Source organism: Danio rerio, chromosome 19, assembly GCF_052040795.2.
Source record: "Danio rerio strain M-AB ecotype USA chromosome 19, GRCz13ab, whole genome shotgun sequence".
Lineage (NCBI taxonomy): Eukaryota > Metazoa > Chordata > Actinopteri > Cypriniformes > Danionidae > Danio > Danio rerio.
The window spans coordinates 1,855,001-1,874,842 of record NC_141039.2 but is presented as its reverse complement, the minus strand read 5'-3'; the positions used below and the strand labels follow the sequence as shown (position 1 = coordinate 1,874,842).

The 19,842-nt window shown below is 42.1% G+C and overlaps 1 protein-coding gene across 1 annotated transcript in view; it reads right to left on the bottom strand.

Annotated features, from left to right (window-relative positions):
* trpn1 (transient receptor potential cation channel, subfamily N, member 1) overlaps window positions 1-19,842 on the bottom strand; it is a 48,581-nt gene that overhangs the window by 1,615 nt on the left and 27,124 nt on the right. The window contains 14 exon segments of the mRNA NM_183349.1: window positions 1,568-2,466; window positions 4,286-4,749; window positions 7,935-8,141; window positions 9,592-9,789; window positions 10,633-10,740; window positions 12,400-12,549; window positions 12,673-12,771; window positions 12,956-13,057; window positions 15,208-15,414; window positions 17,342-17,440; window positions 17,974-18,174; window positions 18,322-18,420; window positions 18,562-18,678; window positions 19,652-19,780. Coding sequence (NP_899192.1) covers window positions 1,568-2,466; window positions 4,286-4,749; window positions 7,935-8,141; window positions 9,592-9,789; window positions 10,633-10,740; window positions 12,400-12,549; window positions 12,673-12,771; window positions 12,956-13,057; window positions 15,208-15,414; window positions 17,342-17,440; window positions 17,974-18,174; window positions 18,322-18,420; window positions 18,562-18,678; window positions 19,652-19,780 — 3,079 coding nt within the window.

Genomic DNA, 19,842 nt, shown 5'->3' with positions numbered 1-19,842 from the left:
CTCATTCCAGCGTAAATCAAGAAACTTTGCTGCTGTACCATGGTACTGTACATGATGCAACTACAGAAGCGTCAAGCGAGATGCTAATAGTACAATCCGATTCATGCTGTTTTTATCAAGTGTGATTAAATAAAATACAATTTATACATGTTTACTATTAGAACCTGCTTATATTCACACACTGCTGACACACAACTGTGTTTAAACCCCTTATAAAGGTGATTTTTGCATAATAGCTCCACTTACAAAAAAATAAAAAAATACAATAAATGACACGAAATTTAGCTAAACAACAGTAAATGTGTCCATGGAATTAAATTGCCTTTTTTGTGGACAAAAAGGCTCATTTTACAACTCTCCTGGAGGTAAACAGTCAAAAAATACATTTTGAATTTATTTAGCCAATATCCGGGTCTGGTGGAAGGACTTTTAGCTTAGTTTAGCGTAGATCATTGAATCAGATTAGACCATTAGCATCTCCAAAATGAACAAAGACTTTTATTAATCGTTGTAATCAAAGCTGGACTCTTCTATTGTGTACTAAAACTGACTGAAAATAAAAAGTTACAGTTCTGATTTGTCCAGAAACTCTGCTCTCATTCCAGTGTAATAATCAAGAAACTTTGCAGCTGTACCATGGTACTGTACATGATGCAGCTACAGAAGCGTCAAGCTTAAATTAGGAAAATTATGGAAACTCTTTGGTAATTTTTGAGCAAAATGCTAATGGTTAAATGCTGTTTTTACCAAGTGTGATTAAATAAAGTACAATTTATACATGTTTACCATTAGAAGCTGCTTATATTCACACACTGCTGACACACAACTGTGTTCGAACCCCTAAAAAAGTGATTTTTGCATAACAGCCCCCCTTACTGAAAAATTAAATGTACAATAAATGACACACGAAATTTAGCTAATGAACAGTAAATGTGACCATGGCATCAGATCAACTTTTTTTGTGGACAAAAAGGCTCATTTTAACCCTCCTAGAGGTAAACAGTTAAAAAGAGTACATTTTGAATTCATTCAGCCAATCTCCGGGTCTTGTGGGAGGACTTTTAGCTTAGCTTAGCATAGATCATTGAATCAGATTAGACCATTAGCACCTCACTCAAAAAATAACCAGAGTTTTCCTAATTAAACCTTGACTCAAAGCATGTATATGATGTAACTTCAGAAGAAGTAAAACAGGGAAACTTTCTTAAAGTTGGAAAATTATTAACACTTTGATAACTTTTGCGAGAGATGCTAATGGTCTAATCCGATTTAATGATATATGCTAAGCTAAACTAAGCTAAAAGTGCTCCCGTCAAACCCGAAGATCATTAGAAAGATCAATAAAAATCTTTGGTCAATTTGGAGATGCTAATGGTCTAATCTGATTCAATGATCTATGCTAAGCTAAGCTAAAAATCCCCTCACCAGACCAAATGAGCCTTTTTGTTTCCTATTTAACTCCAAAAATGGTAAAACTTAACAATTTAACTCTAAAATAACTGTACATTTAGAATATTTTCAAGAAAAAGTGTTTATAAACATGCAGATGATGACTAACGGATCATACCTGCACGTTTGCAGACAACTTTAACGGAGTAGAACAGGTTGGTGAACAGGTTAAACGGAGACGGGATGCCAGATTTGCGGCTCATATCTCGAATCAAAACAGCACGGCCAAACTTCCACTCGGTGTCGGACTGAGCCTGTATTCGCTGATATGTGTCGCTCATCATCGCAATCAGCAGATTAATCAACACGATAAACGTCACCACCAGATACACACCGAACACCATTTTAGCCAACACCGCCGTAGCAGGAGGCGATCGATCCACATCGGGGATTTTATCAGGCTCAGTCAAACCAAACAACGCAAAAAAAAGCAGCACGGACATATTTAACGGCCCAGGAACGGTCACTTCTGTCGTGGTATTGTGCTGTTCTTGTGGATAAAGCGGCTGGCATAATGCGGTGAGACTCAGTGTAAATGCAGTGTGAAACAACATCAGGATCACAGCAAATCTGCACAGATCTTTAATCAAGTCTCTGATGATTATCGCCCACGGCCCGAATAAATGATGAAATGTGAGGAATTCCAGAAGCTGGATGAAACCGAGTGTCATGGCGACGGCTAGCAGTACGTTACGAGCGAATAGACAATGCAGGTGTGTTGGCGGCCACCATTGGGTGAACACCGCCAGCAGGTGGCAGAGCAGAGCAGCAGCAGAAAAACCCAAAAGCAGCAGACGGATCCAGGCTAATCCAGTGCGCTCTCCGGGGAATGTCAGCTCAGAGACCAGCATCCCACACAGCCAGATGAGCAGCAGACACTCGCTCCAGCTGGGCATCAGACGGGCCTGGGATAGAGGACTCACGGGCGGGTACACGATGGTCAGGATGAACAGAGTCAGCAGGAAGATGTGGGACACCAGGTGGCTCATGAACTTCACGATTGGGATGGTGTTGAAGCTGTGTGGAAAAACAAGCAATTACATACAAACCAGGCTCATTATTGACACGTACCCCGTATACATTTTTATAAAGCGCGAAATACGTCCCAGGAGGTATGTTTTTTTCAGTTTTTGTTTTCGTGAATGCACCAGAGGCCGCTGTGTACGCTTTTTCAGATCTCAAATTTCTCTTCAGAGTGTCATTCATGCCTGCTGTTCTGCGTAAATCCTGACCGACTGATTGACCGACCCACCGATGTATACTCCCACCCTTCTCCTTACCTAAACCCAACCAATGGTGTTTTTAAAGCACCAATTGGCCCACCCACTCCTTTTCCTAAACCCAACCAACAGTGTTTTCAAAAGCACTGATTAACCCGCCCACCCCTTCCCTAAACCCAACCGATAGTGTTCTAAAAAGCACCGATTGATGCACCCACCCCCTTCCCTAAACCTAACCGATAGTGTTCTCAAAAGCACCAACTGACCTGCCCACCCCCTTCCTTAAACCCAACCAATAGTGTTCTCAAAAGCACCGATTGACCTGCCCACCCTCTTCCCTAAACCCAACCGATAGTGTTTTCAAAAGCACAGATTGATGTGCCCACCCCCTTCCCTAAACCCAACCGATAGTGTTCTCAAAAGCACCAATTGATGCGCTCACCCCCTTCCCTAAACCCAACCGATTGTGTTCTCAAAAGCACCGATTGATGCGCCCACCCCCTTCCCTAAACCCAACTGATAGTGTTCTCAAAAGCACCAACTGACCCGCCCACCCCCTTCCCTAAACCCAACCGATAGTGTTCTCAAAAGCACCGATTGATGCGCCCAACCCCTTAACTAAATCCAACCGATAGTGTTCTCAAAAGCACCGACTGACCTGCCCACCCCCTTCCCTAAACTAAACCGATAGTGTTCTCAAAAGCACCGACTGACCTGCCCACCCCTTCCCTAAACCCAACCGATAGTGTTCTCAAAAGCACCGATTGATGCGCCCAACCCCTTAACTAAATCCAACCGATAGTGTTCTCAAAAGCACCGACTGACCTGCCCACCCCCTTCCCTAAACTAAACCGATAGTGTTCTCAAAAGCACCGACTGACCTGCCCACCCCTTCCCTAAACCCAACCGATAGTGTTCTCAAAAGCACTGATTGATGCGCCCACCCCCTTCCCTAAACCCAACCGATAGTGTTTTCAAAATCACAGACTGACCCACCCACCCCCTTCCCTAAACCCAACCGATAGTGTTTTCAAAATCACAGACTGACCCACCCACCCCCTTCCCTAAACCCAACCGATAGTGTTTTCAAAATCACAGACTGACCCACCCACCCCCTTCCCTAAACCCAACCGATAGTGTTCTCAAAAGAACCGATTGATGCACCGAGCCCCTTTCCTAAACCCAACCGATAGTGTTTTCAAAATCACAAACCGACCCGCCCACCCCCTTCCCTAAACTAAACCAAAAGTGTTCTCAAAAGCACCGATTGACTCGCCCACCCCCTTCCCTAAACCCAACCAATAGTGTTTTCAAAAGCATTGACTGACCCGCCAACCCCTTCCCTAAACCCAACTGACAGTGTTTCAAATGTAATCGAAATAGAAGCCGTCTGCAGTGTCATACTGCCCCATAGCGTTCGTTTTAAAGATGAAATGCAGCCATATGTACCTCTGGGTACATAATTCATGCTCTCCAGAAATGTATGCAGGAGTATGTTTTCACAATGAGCCTGTGTTAAATACATACATTCTCTGATTGGCTATTTTTCTCTCTCCCCGTAACTCCTGCCATTTATCAAAAATTATGTTGTTCCAGTGCATTAATCCAAACTGTACCTGTGTGTGAGTGGCAGAGCGAGCAGAAGCCACAATGGCGGACACAGAAGTAAACAGCAGAACAGCAGCAGGATCTTCCAGGAGTCCCACTGCAGACCTCCACACCACACCTCCGTCAGGTACGTCTGCACTGCCGGTTGGGATACCACGCCCTTCTGCCGGCCCTCGATCAGGCAGTCCAACACACTGAGCCCCCTGTGGTCCAGAGCCCTAAGTATGGGGCCTGCGCCAGCTCCCTGACCCCCAGCAGATGCAGATAGAGACAGCAGATCGGACGCCATGAGCTCACAGTGATGCGCTGCAGCCTGCAGATCCACCGAACGCTCCTTCTCTCTCAGCGCACAAAGGGTCAAAGCTCGAGATAGACGCACCGCAGTATCCAGAGGAGCAGATGTGTGTAAAACCAGCTCCTCCAGAGACAGATTATCATTCATTCGCCCGCACACCATCAGATTGAATATAAACTAGAGACAAGGACAAACACACTTTTGATTATCTTTCAAGAATAGGAACAATTTTTAAAATGCTTTAGAATTTATAAACGCATCAGCTGTTTGTTGTAAAATTGCTTTTATTCAGACACAAGATGGAGTATACACTAACCTGCGCATTATTCAGACACTAGATGCACCAAACAGACAAAAACACAAACAGCTGATGGAGCATACACTAACCTGCGCATTATTCAGACACTAGATGGCGCCAAACAGTCAAAAATACAAACAGCTGATGGAGTATACACTAACCTGCGCATTATTCAGACACTAAATGGCGCCAAACAGTCAAAAACACAAACAGCAGATGGAGTATACACTAACCTGCGCATTATTCAGACACTAGATGGGCCAAACAGTCAAAAACACAAACAGCAGATGGAGTATACACTAACCTGCGCATTATTCAGACACTAGATGGCGCCAAACAGTCAAAAATACAAACAGCTGATGGAGTATACACTAACCTGAGCATTATTCAGACACTAGATGGCGCCAAACAGTCAAAAACACAAACAGCAGATGGAGTATACACTAACCTGCGCATTATTCAGACACTAGATGGGCCAAACAGTCAAAAACGCAAACAGCAGATGGAGTATACACTAACCTGCGCATTATTCAGACACTAGATGGCGCCAAACAGTCAAAAATACAAACAGCTGATGGAGTATACACTAACCTGCGCATTATTCAGACACTAGATGGGCCAAACAGTCAAAAATACAAACAGCTGATAGAGTATACACTAACCTGCGCATTATTGAGACACTAGATGGCGCCAAACAGTCAAAAACACAAACAGCTGATGGACCATACACTAACCTGCGCATTATTCAGACACTAGATGGCACCAAACAGTCAAAAACACAAACAGCTGATGGAGTATACACTAACCTGTGCACTATTTAGACACTAGATGGGCCAAACAGTCAAAAACACAAACAGCTGATGGAGTATACACTAACCTGTGCACTATTTAGACACTAGATGGGCCAAACAGTCAAAAACACAAACAGCTGATGGAGTATACACTAACCTGCGCATTATTCGGACACTAGATGGCACCAAACACACAAAAACACAAACAGCTGATGGAGTATACACTAACCTGCGCATTATTCAGACACTAGATGGTGCCAAAAAGTCAAAAACACAAACAGCTGATGGAGTATACACTAACCTGCGCATTATTCAGACACTAGATGGTGCCAAACAGTAAAAAACACAAACAGCTGATGGAGTATACACTAACCTGCGCATTATTCAGACACTAGATGGCGCAAAACAGTCAAAAACACAAACAGGTGATGGAGTATACACTAACCTGCGCATTATTCAGACACTAGATGGTGCAAAAAGTCAAAAAAACAAACAGCAGATGGAGTATACACTAACCTGCGCATTATTCAGACACTAGATGGGCCAAACAGTCAAAAACACAAACAGCAGATGGAGTATACACTAACCTGCGCATTATTCAGACACTAGATGGAGTATACACTAACCTGCGCATTATTCAGACACTAGATGGCGCAAAACAGTCAAAAACACAAACAGCTGATGGAGTATACACTAACCTGCGCATTATTCAGACACTAGATGGCGCAAAACAGTCAAAAACACAAACAGCTGATGGAGTATACACTAACCTGCGCATTATTCAGACACTAGATGGAGCCAAACAGTCAAAAACACAAACAGCTGATGGAGTATACACTAACCTGTGCATTATTCAGACACTAGATGGCGCCAAACAGTCAAAAACACAAACAGCAGATGGAGTATACACTAACCTGCGCATTATTCAGACACTAGATGGGCCAAACAGTCAAAAACGCAAACAGCAGATGGAGTATACACTAACCTGCGCATTATTCAGACACTAGATGGCGCCAAACAGTCAAAAATACAAACAGCTGATGGAGTATACACTAACCTGCGCATTATTCAGACACTAGATGGGCCAAACAGTCAAAAATACAAACAGCTGATAGAGTATACACTAACCTGCGCATTATTGAGACACTAGATGGCGCCAAACAGTCAAAAACACAAACAGCTGATGGACCATACACTAACCTGCGCATTATTCAGACACTAGATGGCACCAAACAGTCAAAAACACAAACAGCTGATGGAGTATACACTAACCTGTGCACTATTTAGACACTAGATGGGCCAAACAGTCAAAAACACAAACAGCTGATGGAGTATACACTAACCTGTGCACTATTTAGACACTAGATGGGCCAAACAGTCAAAAACACAAACAGCTGATGGAGTATACACTAACCTGCGCATTATTCGGACACTAGATGGCACCAAACACACAAAAACACAAACAGCTGATGGAGTATACACTAACCTGCGCATTATTCAGACACTAGATGGTGCCAAAAAGTCAAAAACACAAACAGCTGATGGAGTATACACTAACCTGCGCATTATTCAGACACTAGATGGTGCCAAACAGTAAAAAACACAAACAGCTGATGGAGTATACACTAACCTGCGCATTATTCAGACACTAGATGGCGCAAAACAGTCAAAAACACAAAAAGGTGATGGAGTATACACTAACCTGCGCATTATTCAGACACTAGATGGTGCAAAAAGTCAAAAAAACAAACAGCAGATGGAGTATACACTAACCTGCGCATTATTCAGACACTAGATGGGCCAAACAGTCAAAAACACAAACAGCAGATGGAGTATACACTAACCTGCGCATTATTCAGACACTAGATGGAGTATACACTAACCTGCGCATTATTCAGACACTAGATGGCGCAAAACAGTCAAAAACACAAACAGCTGATGGAGTATACACTAACCTGCGCATTATTCAGACACTAGATGGCGCAAAACAGTCAAAAACACAAACAGCTGATGGAGTATACACTAACCTGCGCATTATTCAGACACTAGATGGAGCCAAACAGTCAAAAACACAAACAGCTGATGGAGTATACACTAACCTGTGCATTATTCAGACACTAGATGGCGCCAAACAGTCAAAAATACAAACAGCTGATGGAGTATACACTAACCTGCGCATTATTCAGACACTAGATGGCGCAAAACAGTCAAAAACACAAAGCTGACAGAAACTAAAACAGACACAGACTGAGGAGTGCAGCAGTGAGTCTGACCTTCTTGTCGTCCAGCAGCCGGAGTGTGTTTTTCTCTCGTCTGAGCAGGAATATGACAGCGGACTCGTGGTTCTGCTGAGCCGCGTACTGCAGCGGCGTTCGTCCACCGTGACACTCAGCACAGGCGGACGCTCCACTCTCCACCAGAAATAACAACACCTCCAGACAGCCGGCTTCAGCAGCGTAATGCAGCGCTGTCCAGCCACTCTGAACACACACATGGACAAGTTACAAACCATATATAGACACATGTAATGAGTCCCTTACATTTACATTTAGTCATTTAGCAGACACTTTTATTCAAAGCCACTTACAAATGTGGACAAGGAAGCAATTTAAACAACTATAAAAGCAACAATGAATAAGTGCTGTAGGCAAGTTTCAGGTGTGTAAAGTGTAAGAAGCAAAACATTAGTAATTTTATTTTTGTAGTACAGTTAGTGGTGGAGCAAGAGAGGCAATTGCAGATTAGGAAGGGAAGTGGAGGCTAAATAGTTGAGTTTTTAGTGGTTTCTTGAAGACAGCGAGTGACTCTGCCGTTCTGATGCAGTTAGGGAGTTCATTCCACCAACTTGGCAGATTGAATGCGAGAGTTCGAGAAAGTGATTTCTTCCCTCTTTGGGATGGAACCACGAGGCGACGTTCATTTACAGAGCGCAAGTTTCTGGAGGGCACATACATCTGCAGAAGTGAGAGCAGATAAGGAGTAGCAAAGCCAGAAGTCGCTTTGTAAGCAAACATCAGAGCTTTGAATTTGATGCGAGCAGCAACTGGCAGCCAGTGCAAACGGATGAGCAGCGGAGTGACATGTGCTCTTTTAAGTTCATTAAAGACCACCCGTGCTGCTCAATTTATCCGGGTTTGCGAGGACAGCCACCTTCCAGCAGATTTCAGTTGCAACTCATATCAAACACACCTGCCTGTAATTATCATGTGGTGTTCAGGTCCTAATTAATCGGTTCAGGTGTGTTTGATATGGGTAGCAACTGAAATCTGCAGGAAGGTGGCTTTCCAGGAACAGGGTTGGCCACCCCTGCTCTACATGGAAGGTCATTCTCAAAAACCCATAATAGGGGCTCTTTAAATAATTTTAATTTTGAGATACACACTGTAAAAATATCCGTAAACTAGCAGATTTCCAAATTTTGTGACTTCTTGATTTTTTGAATGCTTTCATTTACCCCTTTTTTTTCTGTTTTTGAATTGCATTATAGGATCTTGATCTTTCTCCCTACAACTTTTAACCTTTAAAAGCTCAAAAAATGACTTTATTGAACATTTTTAATAGTTTAAAGTGCTAAATTGCCTGGGTTGGTGTCATATATTACACAACAAAAAAACTTGTAATGAACTGCAGCACATATTCTGTCATTTTACAGACTGATTCCTCTATTTATTATACATTATATTATTTTCAAACTACTAAAATGTCAATAAAAGTCACTTTGTTAAACTGTAGAGTTGAATTTTCAACATCAAAAGTGGACAGAGCAGAGATCAACATCCCATAATACAATTCACAACCGCAAACAAACTGAAAACACACACACACACACAATACAGAAACTGTTCATTAGCATATAGTTTAACAGTGCATGAACTGAATCATTGAATAAAGTAAAGTGATTCTCCATGTTGAGGAGTCAGTCGTGCTCACCATGTCGGTATGATTGATTTCAGCTCCCTGTCCCAGCAGGACTCGCACCATGTCCACATGTCCATGTGCGGCAGCCAGATGCAGAGCAGAGCGTCCCCGTCTGTCCGTCTGATGGAGCAGAGATGAGGATCGGCTGAGCAGGAGACCCACCACTGCTGTGTGCCCGCTCTGAGCCGCCAGATGAAGAGGACTGGAGCCCTGAACACGTTGAACAGATTCAGGAATTGTTCACAGTATTTCCTACAATATTTGTTCTTCTGGAGAAAGTCTTATTTGTTTTATTTCGGCTAGAATAAAAGCAGTTCTTATTTGTTTTAAAGACATTTTAAGGTCATTATTCGCCCCCTTCAGCAATATTAGTTTTGGATTGTCTCCAGAACAAACCACTTATGACTTGCCTAATTACCCTAACTTTACCTTAATCACCCTAGTTAAGCCTTTAAATGTCACTTTAAGCTGAATACTAATGTCTATCTAATATCTAGTAATATCTAGTCTAATATTATTTACTGTCATCATGGCAAATATAAAATAAATCAGTAATTAGAGATGAGTTATTACAACTAATATGTTTAGAAATGTGCTCAATGATCTTCTCACCATTAAACAGAAATTAGGGAAACAAACAGGAGGGCAAATAATTCAGCTGTGTATACCCTGCTGAAAAATCCAGCTTGAACCAGCCGAGGCTGGTTGGCTGGTTTTAGCTGGTCGACCAGGCTGGTTTTAGAGGGGTTTTGGGCATTTCCAGGCTGGTTTCCAGCCATTTCCATCCTGGTCTTAGCTGGTCAGGCTGGAAGATGACCAGCTAAATCCAGCTAAAACCTGGGCTCCCAGCCTGGCTAGGCTGGTCAAGCTGGTTTTAGCTGGTCATCTCCCAGAATGACCAGCTAAAAGCAGGCTGGAAATGGCTGGAAACCAGCCTGGAAATGGCCAAAACCCCTCTAAAACCAGCCTGGTCAACCAGCTAAAACCAGCCAACCAGCCTAGGCTGGTTTAAGAAGTTTTTTTCAGCAGGGTATCCTGTAGACAAGCTCTGACCTGAATGTTTGTTTCTGCATCGGCTTGAACACCAGGACAGTTCAGCAGCAGGCGAACCACACTCTCATGACCCGACTGAGACGCCAGATGAAGAGGAGTGAAACCTGACTGAACACACACACACACACACACACATGTGCACTGACATTTTCTGTGATGCTGCAATGAAACTTCATGAAGTTGTAATTATAAATAATCGATTGTCTGGGCACCAATACTCTGATTTTAATACGATTAAGACAATACTGATTAAGAGTGTACCATATAAACAGTTTTTTGATGACATTAATCTGACTAAAGTCATTGTAGGAGCCATACATTGTATATTGGCGATTGGCCACTAGGTGTCAGTAGGAGACTATAACTGTGGCTTCACTGCATGGAGGAAGAGAGCGTTGGTAGGAAGCAAAAAGTTTTGGAAGGTAACCCAGCGTGTCGTAGCTCAACTCAACATAACAACTTAAGGTAACAGAGAAGTGCATTAAGGAAAAGTGATGAAGTAATTATGTTAATTGGAAAATAAAGATGTTTTTATTTGCATCTATTTTGCCTGCGGACTCTGACTTTACGCGTACAAAACTTGCTTGCTCTACCAACAATAGCGGCGATGGAACGCCATTACAGTCAGGGCTGGCACGTCCATAGAGGCGACCTAGGCGGCTGCCTCGGGTGGCAGAATAAAGGGGGCGCCGTCCCCCACACTACCCTCACCCCTCCGCGCCATCAGCTATTTCCGTGTCTAGGGTGGCAGAATAGAGGGGGCGGCGTCTGCGACACTACCCTCACCACCCGCGCCCTCTTATATCAGAGTCTAGGGCGACAAAGTAGAGAGGATGGCGTCCCCGACACTACCCGCACCCCTCCGTGCCATCAGTTATATCCACGTCTAGGGTGGCAGAATAGAGAGGGCGGAGTCTGCGACACTACCCTTACCAACCGCACCCTCTTATATCCGAGTCTAGGGCAACAAAATAGAGAGGGCGGCATCCCCGACACTAGCCGCACCCCTCCGCGCCATCAGTTATATCCGTGTCTAGGGCAGCAGCATAGAGAGGGCGGCGTCTGCGACACTACCCTTACCACCCGCGCCCTCTTATATTCAAGTCTAGGGCGACAAAATAGAGAGGGCGGCATCCCCGACACTACCCTCACCCCTCCGCGCCATTAGATATATCCGCGTCTAAGGCGGCAAAATAGAAAGGGTGGCGTCCGCGCACTCCCCCCCCCACACACACACACACATTAGGGTAAGGGTTAAGGGCGGCGTGACCTTCCTTTGCCTGGAGCAGCAGTTCAGCTTGCTCCGGCCCTGGCTACAGTCATAATTGAACTAAACACAAATCGAATTAAGATGTGGAGTATTCTTATTCTAGTCAAGTGTCATGTCATGTTCATCCGCATATCCGGGGTCGGGTCGTGGGGGCAGCAGTCTTAGGAGAGAACTCCAGACTTCCCTCTCCCCAGACACATTGTTGAAGTGCAATACAGAAATGTAAACATCAAACTATTACCGCTCCGTAGGTAACATTGGTTAACATTGGATAGCATGTTGAAGCAATGACGTTTATCAATCTATGTGCTATAACATGTGAAATGGGAACATGAACATTAGTCCTTTATTTATCAGGGCTCGCCACAGCGGAAAGAACCGCCAACTATTCCAGCATACGTTTTACTCAGAGGATGCCATTCCAGCCATAATTTAGATTAAGGTAAATAATTTGATTACTGATGCCCATGTAAACGTCGTCAGTGTGGTCGTGTCACCTCAGCTAACGGCTGTTGTCTCTTTATGTCGTCTTTGCCGGTGATTGTGGGGAATTCACTTCGTATCGTCGCAGGAACTTTAGTCAGGATTTCTCTGACGAAATTCATCTGTCCGAAAGAGGCCGCCACATGCAGAGCTGTAAACCCCGTCTACACACACACACACACACACACACACACACACACACACACACACACACACACACACACACAGGTCACTGACAGTACAATACTCTGTTCTGCTTGGCTTTTACAAGTGATGAGATGAAGCACCTTAGAGCTCTGGATCTTCAGGGGAACGCTTCCTCTCAGCACCTCCAGGATGTGTGTGTGGCCGTGTTTGGCTGCCAGGTGAACAGCTGTCATGCCCTCCTGAAAGGGTCAAAGGTCAAGCAGATCAAGATAAGTTTCCATCCATTATTTGTGAAAGTTCACCAGGAAATGATGATATTCTTCTTTTCATTTCTCACTGGCTGTAAACACTGATTTATTTGCAAATGTTTTATGCATTATTTCAGTTTTGGATTCTTCTGATAGAGCTGTGTTTGTAACTCACTGCGTCCTCCTCTGTCACTGACGCTCCAGCCTCCAGAAGGACCTTCACCACCTCAGCGTGTCCACCAGCAGCAGCCAGATGAAGAGGACACAAACCATGAGCCTGGTGGAAACAACACATATAGGCTGATTACACACACACACAAAAATGGGTTATTAGATTATTCTTCCAAACATAGTCAAGTCACAATGGTAGCATACGGATGTGGGCCGCTTTAGGCAGTTATGCTGCACTGGTGGTCTTCCTTCGGCCCAGACAAAATGAATGTGAACCTGAAGTGGCCCACTTGTACAACAGCAAAGGGGGCCGAAGATTCAAATTCACAAATGGGTCATTTAAGGCAAAGATTTGGCACTTATGGCAAAAGTAATCTGAATGTGAGCCTAATGTGGCCCATGTGGAAAATGATCAGTTTGGCCCAAATGATGGAGGACAAATGTGGGCCACAATTGGTAAAATAGTGGCATAGTCATTTAAGGGTAATCTGGGTCTAAACCTAAAGAGGCTCACACGTGTGGGTGCAAATGTGCCACTTTTGGCAAATATTTGGCACAGTAAGCTCTGGCTATTGTGGCTGTGAGCCTAATGTGGCCCAGAGAAAATATGGCAAACGTGGCCCAGTTATCTTAAAACACATGTGGGCCACTTTTGGCGAATATTCGGCACAGTAAGCTCTGGCTAATGTCCCACATAGCAAAATTTCTCTGGCCCAGCTCTGGCCCACACAATCAGGTTTTGCTTGGCCCACATGCCGCAGTGAATTACGGTACATGACTGGACCAAATCTGGCTTCCAGACAAGGGCCAAACACAGACCATATCTGGGCCAAAGCGCTGTTCACACAGGCAAGGACGTTACAGAATTTTTCCGGAAAAGAGCATTCACACATCCATTCCAAAATACCGGTAATTCTGACATCATTAACCAGAAATGAGCTCTAAACGGCTGCGCTTGTATTTGTAAACATTTGACTACATCACAAACTCTGTGGATGGATCAGTATTGTGAACAACTTCGATGAAAACATATAGAGAAACACTTCGCATGTCAATATGTACATGATATGTGTGTGTGCTGGCGCTCATGGACTGTTTCATGGGCACACGAAAAGCTTGAAGGTAAACAAACAACGGCTTATCATAAGCATCTTATCGATAATTAATTACACGGTTGGCATTAGGATGAACATATAAACGTGATCTGACTAACATCTAGCAGCTAAATGTGTCTGGAAAAATATTCAAAGGCTTTTATTCTCACAAACCGCGCGGACGTGAATGCGTCTGACTGTTGTGATTGGCTAAAGCAGACGTCTCACGTCAGCACGTTCTAGACGTGCACGCGCTTATTACGGCAAACTTCCTTTTGCATTCACACAGCGCAGAATTCCGGCAAATTGCCGGTAATGTTACAACTTCTCTTTCCGGAAAATAGCCAGAATGAATTTACTGGTATTTTCAAAAATGGCCTGTTCACACATACACACCTTTCTGGAAAATTTTCCGTAAAGGTGTGTATGTGTGAAAGGGGCTAATGCCTTGGCTTAACTGCGGCCCAGATCTGACACACAGGAACGGACCGCCCAAGTGCCATCATTCCATGCAGTATGTGGGCTGGATGTAAGTGTCTGGTGTGGGCCGGATTTGAGCATGATTTTTGCTAGCTGGGGTATATGCACAGGGACTTTTAATTTTCAGTAAGTCAGCCTAATTGCTTCCAGTGAACAGTCACGTCATTGCAAAATCTCAGATTTAAGATCTGATTCCTTTAAAAATCAATGACCTTCACTGGCTGAATGGGACAGAATAAAAAGAGGGACTTTTCCAACACATTTCTACACATAATAGTTTTAATAACTCATGTCTAATAACTGATTCCTTTTATCTTTGCCATGATGACAATAAATAATATTAGATTAGATATTCTTCAAGACACTTCTATACAGCTTAAAGGGACATGTAAAGGCTTCACTAGGGTAATTAGGGTGAAGTTAGGGTAATTAGGCAAGTCATTGTATAACAGTGGTTTGTTCTGGAGACAATCCAACACTAATATTGCTGAAGGGGGCGAATAATATTGACCATAAAATGCCTTAATAAAATTAAGAACTGCTTGTATTCTAGCCTAAATTAAAAAACTAAGACTTTCTCCAGAAGAAAAAAGATTAGAGGAAATACTGTGAAAAATTCCTGAATCTGTTCAACCTCATTTGGGAAATATTGGAAAAAGATAACAAGCGCTGCTGTGCTGACCTTGTGGTTGAGCGTGCCGACTCCTCCTTGGTTAAACATGAGCAGTTCTCTGATGACAGACACACTCCCTTTGGCCGCAGCGATGTGTGTGCATGTCGACCCATCCTCGTTTGCTAGTGTCGATAACTCAGGTCTGAGTCTCAGAAACAACTTCACCACTTCTGAATGATCGCTCTCGGCCGCCAGATGGAGAGGAGTCTGACCTCGCTGAAACAACCAGATCAATTAGAGTTACTGAAACATTTCTAGATCAGCATTTCTAGATCAGCATTTCTAGATCAGCATTTCTAGATTAGCATTTACAGATCAGCATTTCTAGATCAGCATTTATAGATCAGCATTTACAGATCAGCATTTCTAGATCAGCATTTCTAGATCAGCATTTATAGATCAGCATTTATAGATCAGCATTTCGCATTTCTAGATCAGCATTTCTAGATCAGCATTTACAGATCAGCATTTATAAATCAGCATTTCTAGATCAGCATTTCAAGATCAGCATTTACAGATCAGCATTTCTAGATCAGCATTTCTAGATCAGCATTTCAAGATCAGCATTTATAGATCAGCATTTCTAGATCAGCATTTATAGATCAGCATTTCTAGATCAGCATTTCGCATTTCTAGATCAGCATTTATAGATCAGCATTTACAGATCAGCATTTCTAGATCAGCATTTCTAGATCAGCATTTATAGATCAACATTTCTAGATCAGCATTTCTAGATCAGCATTTATAGATCAGCCTTTCTAGATCCGCATTTATAGATCAGCATTTATAGATCAGCCTTTCTAGATCAGCATTTATAGATCAGCATTTACAGATCAACATTTCTAGATCAGCATTTCTAGATCAGCATTTATAGATCAGCCTTTCTAGATCCGCATTTATAGATCAGCATTTCTAGATCCGCATTTATAGATCAGCATTTCTAGATCAGCATTTCTAGATCAGCATTTCTAGATCAGCATTTCTAGATCAGCATGTCTAGATCAGCATTTCTAGATCAGCATTTCTAGATCCGCATTTATAGATCAGCATTTCTAGATCCGCATTTATAGATCAGCATTTCTAGATCAGCATTTCTAGATCAGCATTTCTAGATCAGCATTTCTAGATCAGCATGTCTAGATCAGCATTTCTAGATCCGCATTTATAGATCAGCATTTACAGATCAGCATTTCTAGATCAGCATTTCTAGATCAGCATTTCTAGATCAGCATTTCTAGATCAGCATTTCTAGATCAGCATTTCTAGATCAGCATTTCTAGATCAGCATTTATAGATCAGCATTTATAGATCAGTCTAAAATGACCAATATTCAAGTCATCTGGTGAAATTGTATTTATATCTCAACATACAGACGTGGACAGAATTGTCGGTCCCCTTTTAGTGTTTCATTAGTTTGCCTGTTTTAAGGATTCTGTTGAACCACATTTCGAGAGCACTATCAGATTTTCATTAGTTTTTTTCTGTTCTGTTTTTTTTCTTCTTATTTTTGATGAATCATGACCTTTTCAGTTTTCTTTCTCCAACAGAAGGACGCTTTTATGATCACCAGTGATCTAGCGGCTGTGGATCGCTGGAGAACTACACAAACTACAACTCCCAGCATGCACCTCACACACACCGGTTCCTGTTCCCCACTGATTACATGCACACAGCCGGAAGATTGTTATGGACTGATTACAAGAACTATTTACACAGCACGCACACACACTTCTGGGCTGAGTCTTGTTTACTGTCATTGTAGCATTACAAAGTTTCAATCCTATCTAGTCTTTCCGTGTTTGATCCTTGCCTGGTTTTTCCGCTATTAAATCTTTACTGCCTGTACCGACCACTCACCTGTTTTTGACTATATATTGGATTACCTGTATGCTACTGTTTGTCTTTTACCATTGGCTGAATGACTTCTCTTTATACTGGACATGGATCCTCATCTCCATTGCTAGCATCCTTACGTTACAGGTACTGACAATTTTGTCCCCGTCTGTGCTGTCTCAGTAATATTTAGGTGATATGGCCGACTGATAATAATTAATAATTAATAATTGTGATTATTCTTTTTCCCCATCAATCAGGCCTAAGAATCAGTGATTTATTGTCTGTGTGTGTGTTTTGTGTAGCTCACGCTGTCGGTGGCGGTGATGTCGGCTCGGAGGTTCAGCAGGCTGCTGCAGACGTCCAGCTGTCCACTCATGGCGGCCAGATGCAGCGGCGTCTGCTTCCTCTGTGCAAAAACACATGCCGATTCATCCCTTAGGCTTAAAGATCTGCTTTATACAGCTGAAGTCAGAATTATGAGCCCTCCTGAATTATTAACCCCATTATTTTATCCCCATTTTCTGTTTAATGGAGAGAAAAAACACATTTCTAATCATGATAGTTTTAATAACTCATCTCTAATAATGATCACAGCACATAATATTAGACTAGATATTCTTCAAGACACTTCTATACAGCTTAAAGTGACATGTAAAGGCTTCACTAGGGTAATTAGGGTAAAGTTAGGGTAATTAGGCAAGTCATTGTATAACAGTGGTTTGTTCTGGAGACAATCCAACACTAATATTGCTGAAGGGGGTGAATAATATTGACCTTAAAATGGGTTTTAATTAAGAACTGCTTTTATTCTCGCTGAAATACAACAAATAAGACTTTCACCAGAAGAACAAATATTAGAGGAGATACTGTGGAAATTTCCTGAATCTGTTCAACATCATTTGGGAATTATTGACTTTATCTCTGTTATTGATCTCTCACCAGAGACAGAGCATCAACGCTGGCCTGATGGTTCTCCACCAGCAGCCGAACGAGCCGTGCTGACCCGTTCTGAGCACTCAGATGGAGAGGCGTCAGGCCCTGCTTGGTTTTGGCGTTCACAAAAGCCTTTTGGGACAGCAGGACGTCCACGATGTCTTGATGACCGCGTTGTGCTGCGAGATGAATGGCTGCCTTTCCCTCCTGCTCATATTACAAATCAAATCACAGTACAGTCAAGCACGAAATGTATAATTAAATAAATAAATAAATAAATTGAAAATCTAAAAAAAAACTCTTTTAAAGGCTATTAAAGACTATAAATGTTTTTAAATAACAGTAAAGTTTGACCTCATCGAAGACGTCCACTCGGGCGTTATTCTGGAGCAGGATCTTCACCACCTCTGTGTGACCCTGATCTGCAGCCAATAGAAGAGGAGACCAGCCGTTCTGGATCAACACACACACACACACACACACACACACACAAACAAAAGAAAAAAAATTCACTGAAAGAAAGAACCTACATATGAACTGTAAATGTCATGAATAAGCGTCCTCAGATATGTGAGTGTATCTTCAGTGTTGTACCTTGGAGTGTTTGTTGATGGCCGTCTGGATCTGGTTTGTGGGGACGTTCCTGAGCATCTCCTGCAGAACGGCAGTGTTTCCCACCCTGGCGCTGTAATGAAGAGGCGTCTCTCCAGTCTGGGAAAAAAACACAAAATAAAACAAACAAACAAACAAAAAAACACAACAAAAAAAAAAACAAAAAAAAAACAATAAATTCAAATACAATCAAAACACAAAACAAAAAAGCACAAAAAAACAAAACAAAACAAAAACATGAAAAAAACGAGCCAAAACAAAAATCAACAAAAAAATACAACAAAATAAAACACAAAACAAACAAACAAAACACAACAAAATAAAATAACAAAACAGAAAAAAAATAATAAAGTCAAAACAGAAAAAACACAAAATAAAAAACAAAACAAAAATCAAATCAATTAAAATAAATCAAAACAAAAAACAAAACAAAAACAAACAAAACACAACAAAACAAAAATCAAAACAACACTCAAAACAAAATAAAACACACAAAAAATAAAAATAAAACACAACAAACAAACAAAAAACAAACAAACAAAACAAAACAATAACAAAAAATAAAAAACAAACAAAACACAAAACAAAATAAAAACACAAAAAAAAAAACAAAACAAAATAGCAAAACAAAATGAAAGCAAACCCACCAAACAAACAAACAATCACAAAACACAAATCAAAACAAAACGAAAAACATATTATTTAACTGAGAGATACTTGCATGAAAACATGCGTGGCCAGACTGTACTGCACTTACACTGTTTTGACCAGCAGGCGGCGCCAGCTTCAAGTCAAACTGAAAATCCATTCTATTCTGAAACATTTTGCACTGATTGTTTTTCTAAACGTTTATTTAGCCACCACTGCTATCTGCATTCTACACATACTGATGTAAAAGTGATAACAATTTGAGTTTGCTTTTTTCTAATGCTTAGATACAACACACACAAGTCAAAGACATTTAATATAACACAATTTAGATTCGAATTAATTCTGTTTCAAAATGCCACAGTCACACATTACATCTGAGATAACTATACACACACACACACTCACACACACACACACAGACCTGTCGTGTGACTGCAGTGATGTCAGCCTGATGCTCCATTAGGATCTGGATGATGGTAATGTCCTCCTCCGGCTGATGAAGTGCATCCGTCTTGAGCTCTGCTGCCAGATGAAGCGCCGTCTCTCCGTCCTGAACAGTTCACACTTTTACTCACATCCAGAGGACAAGAAATAACAGTCCAAACACTTCGG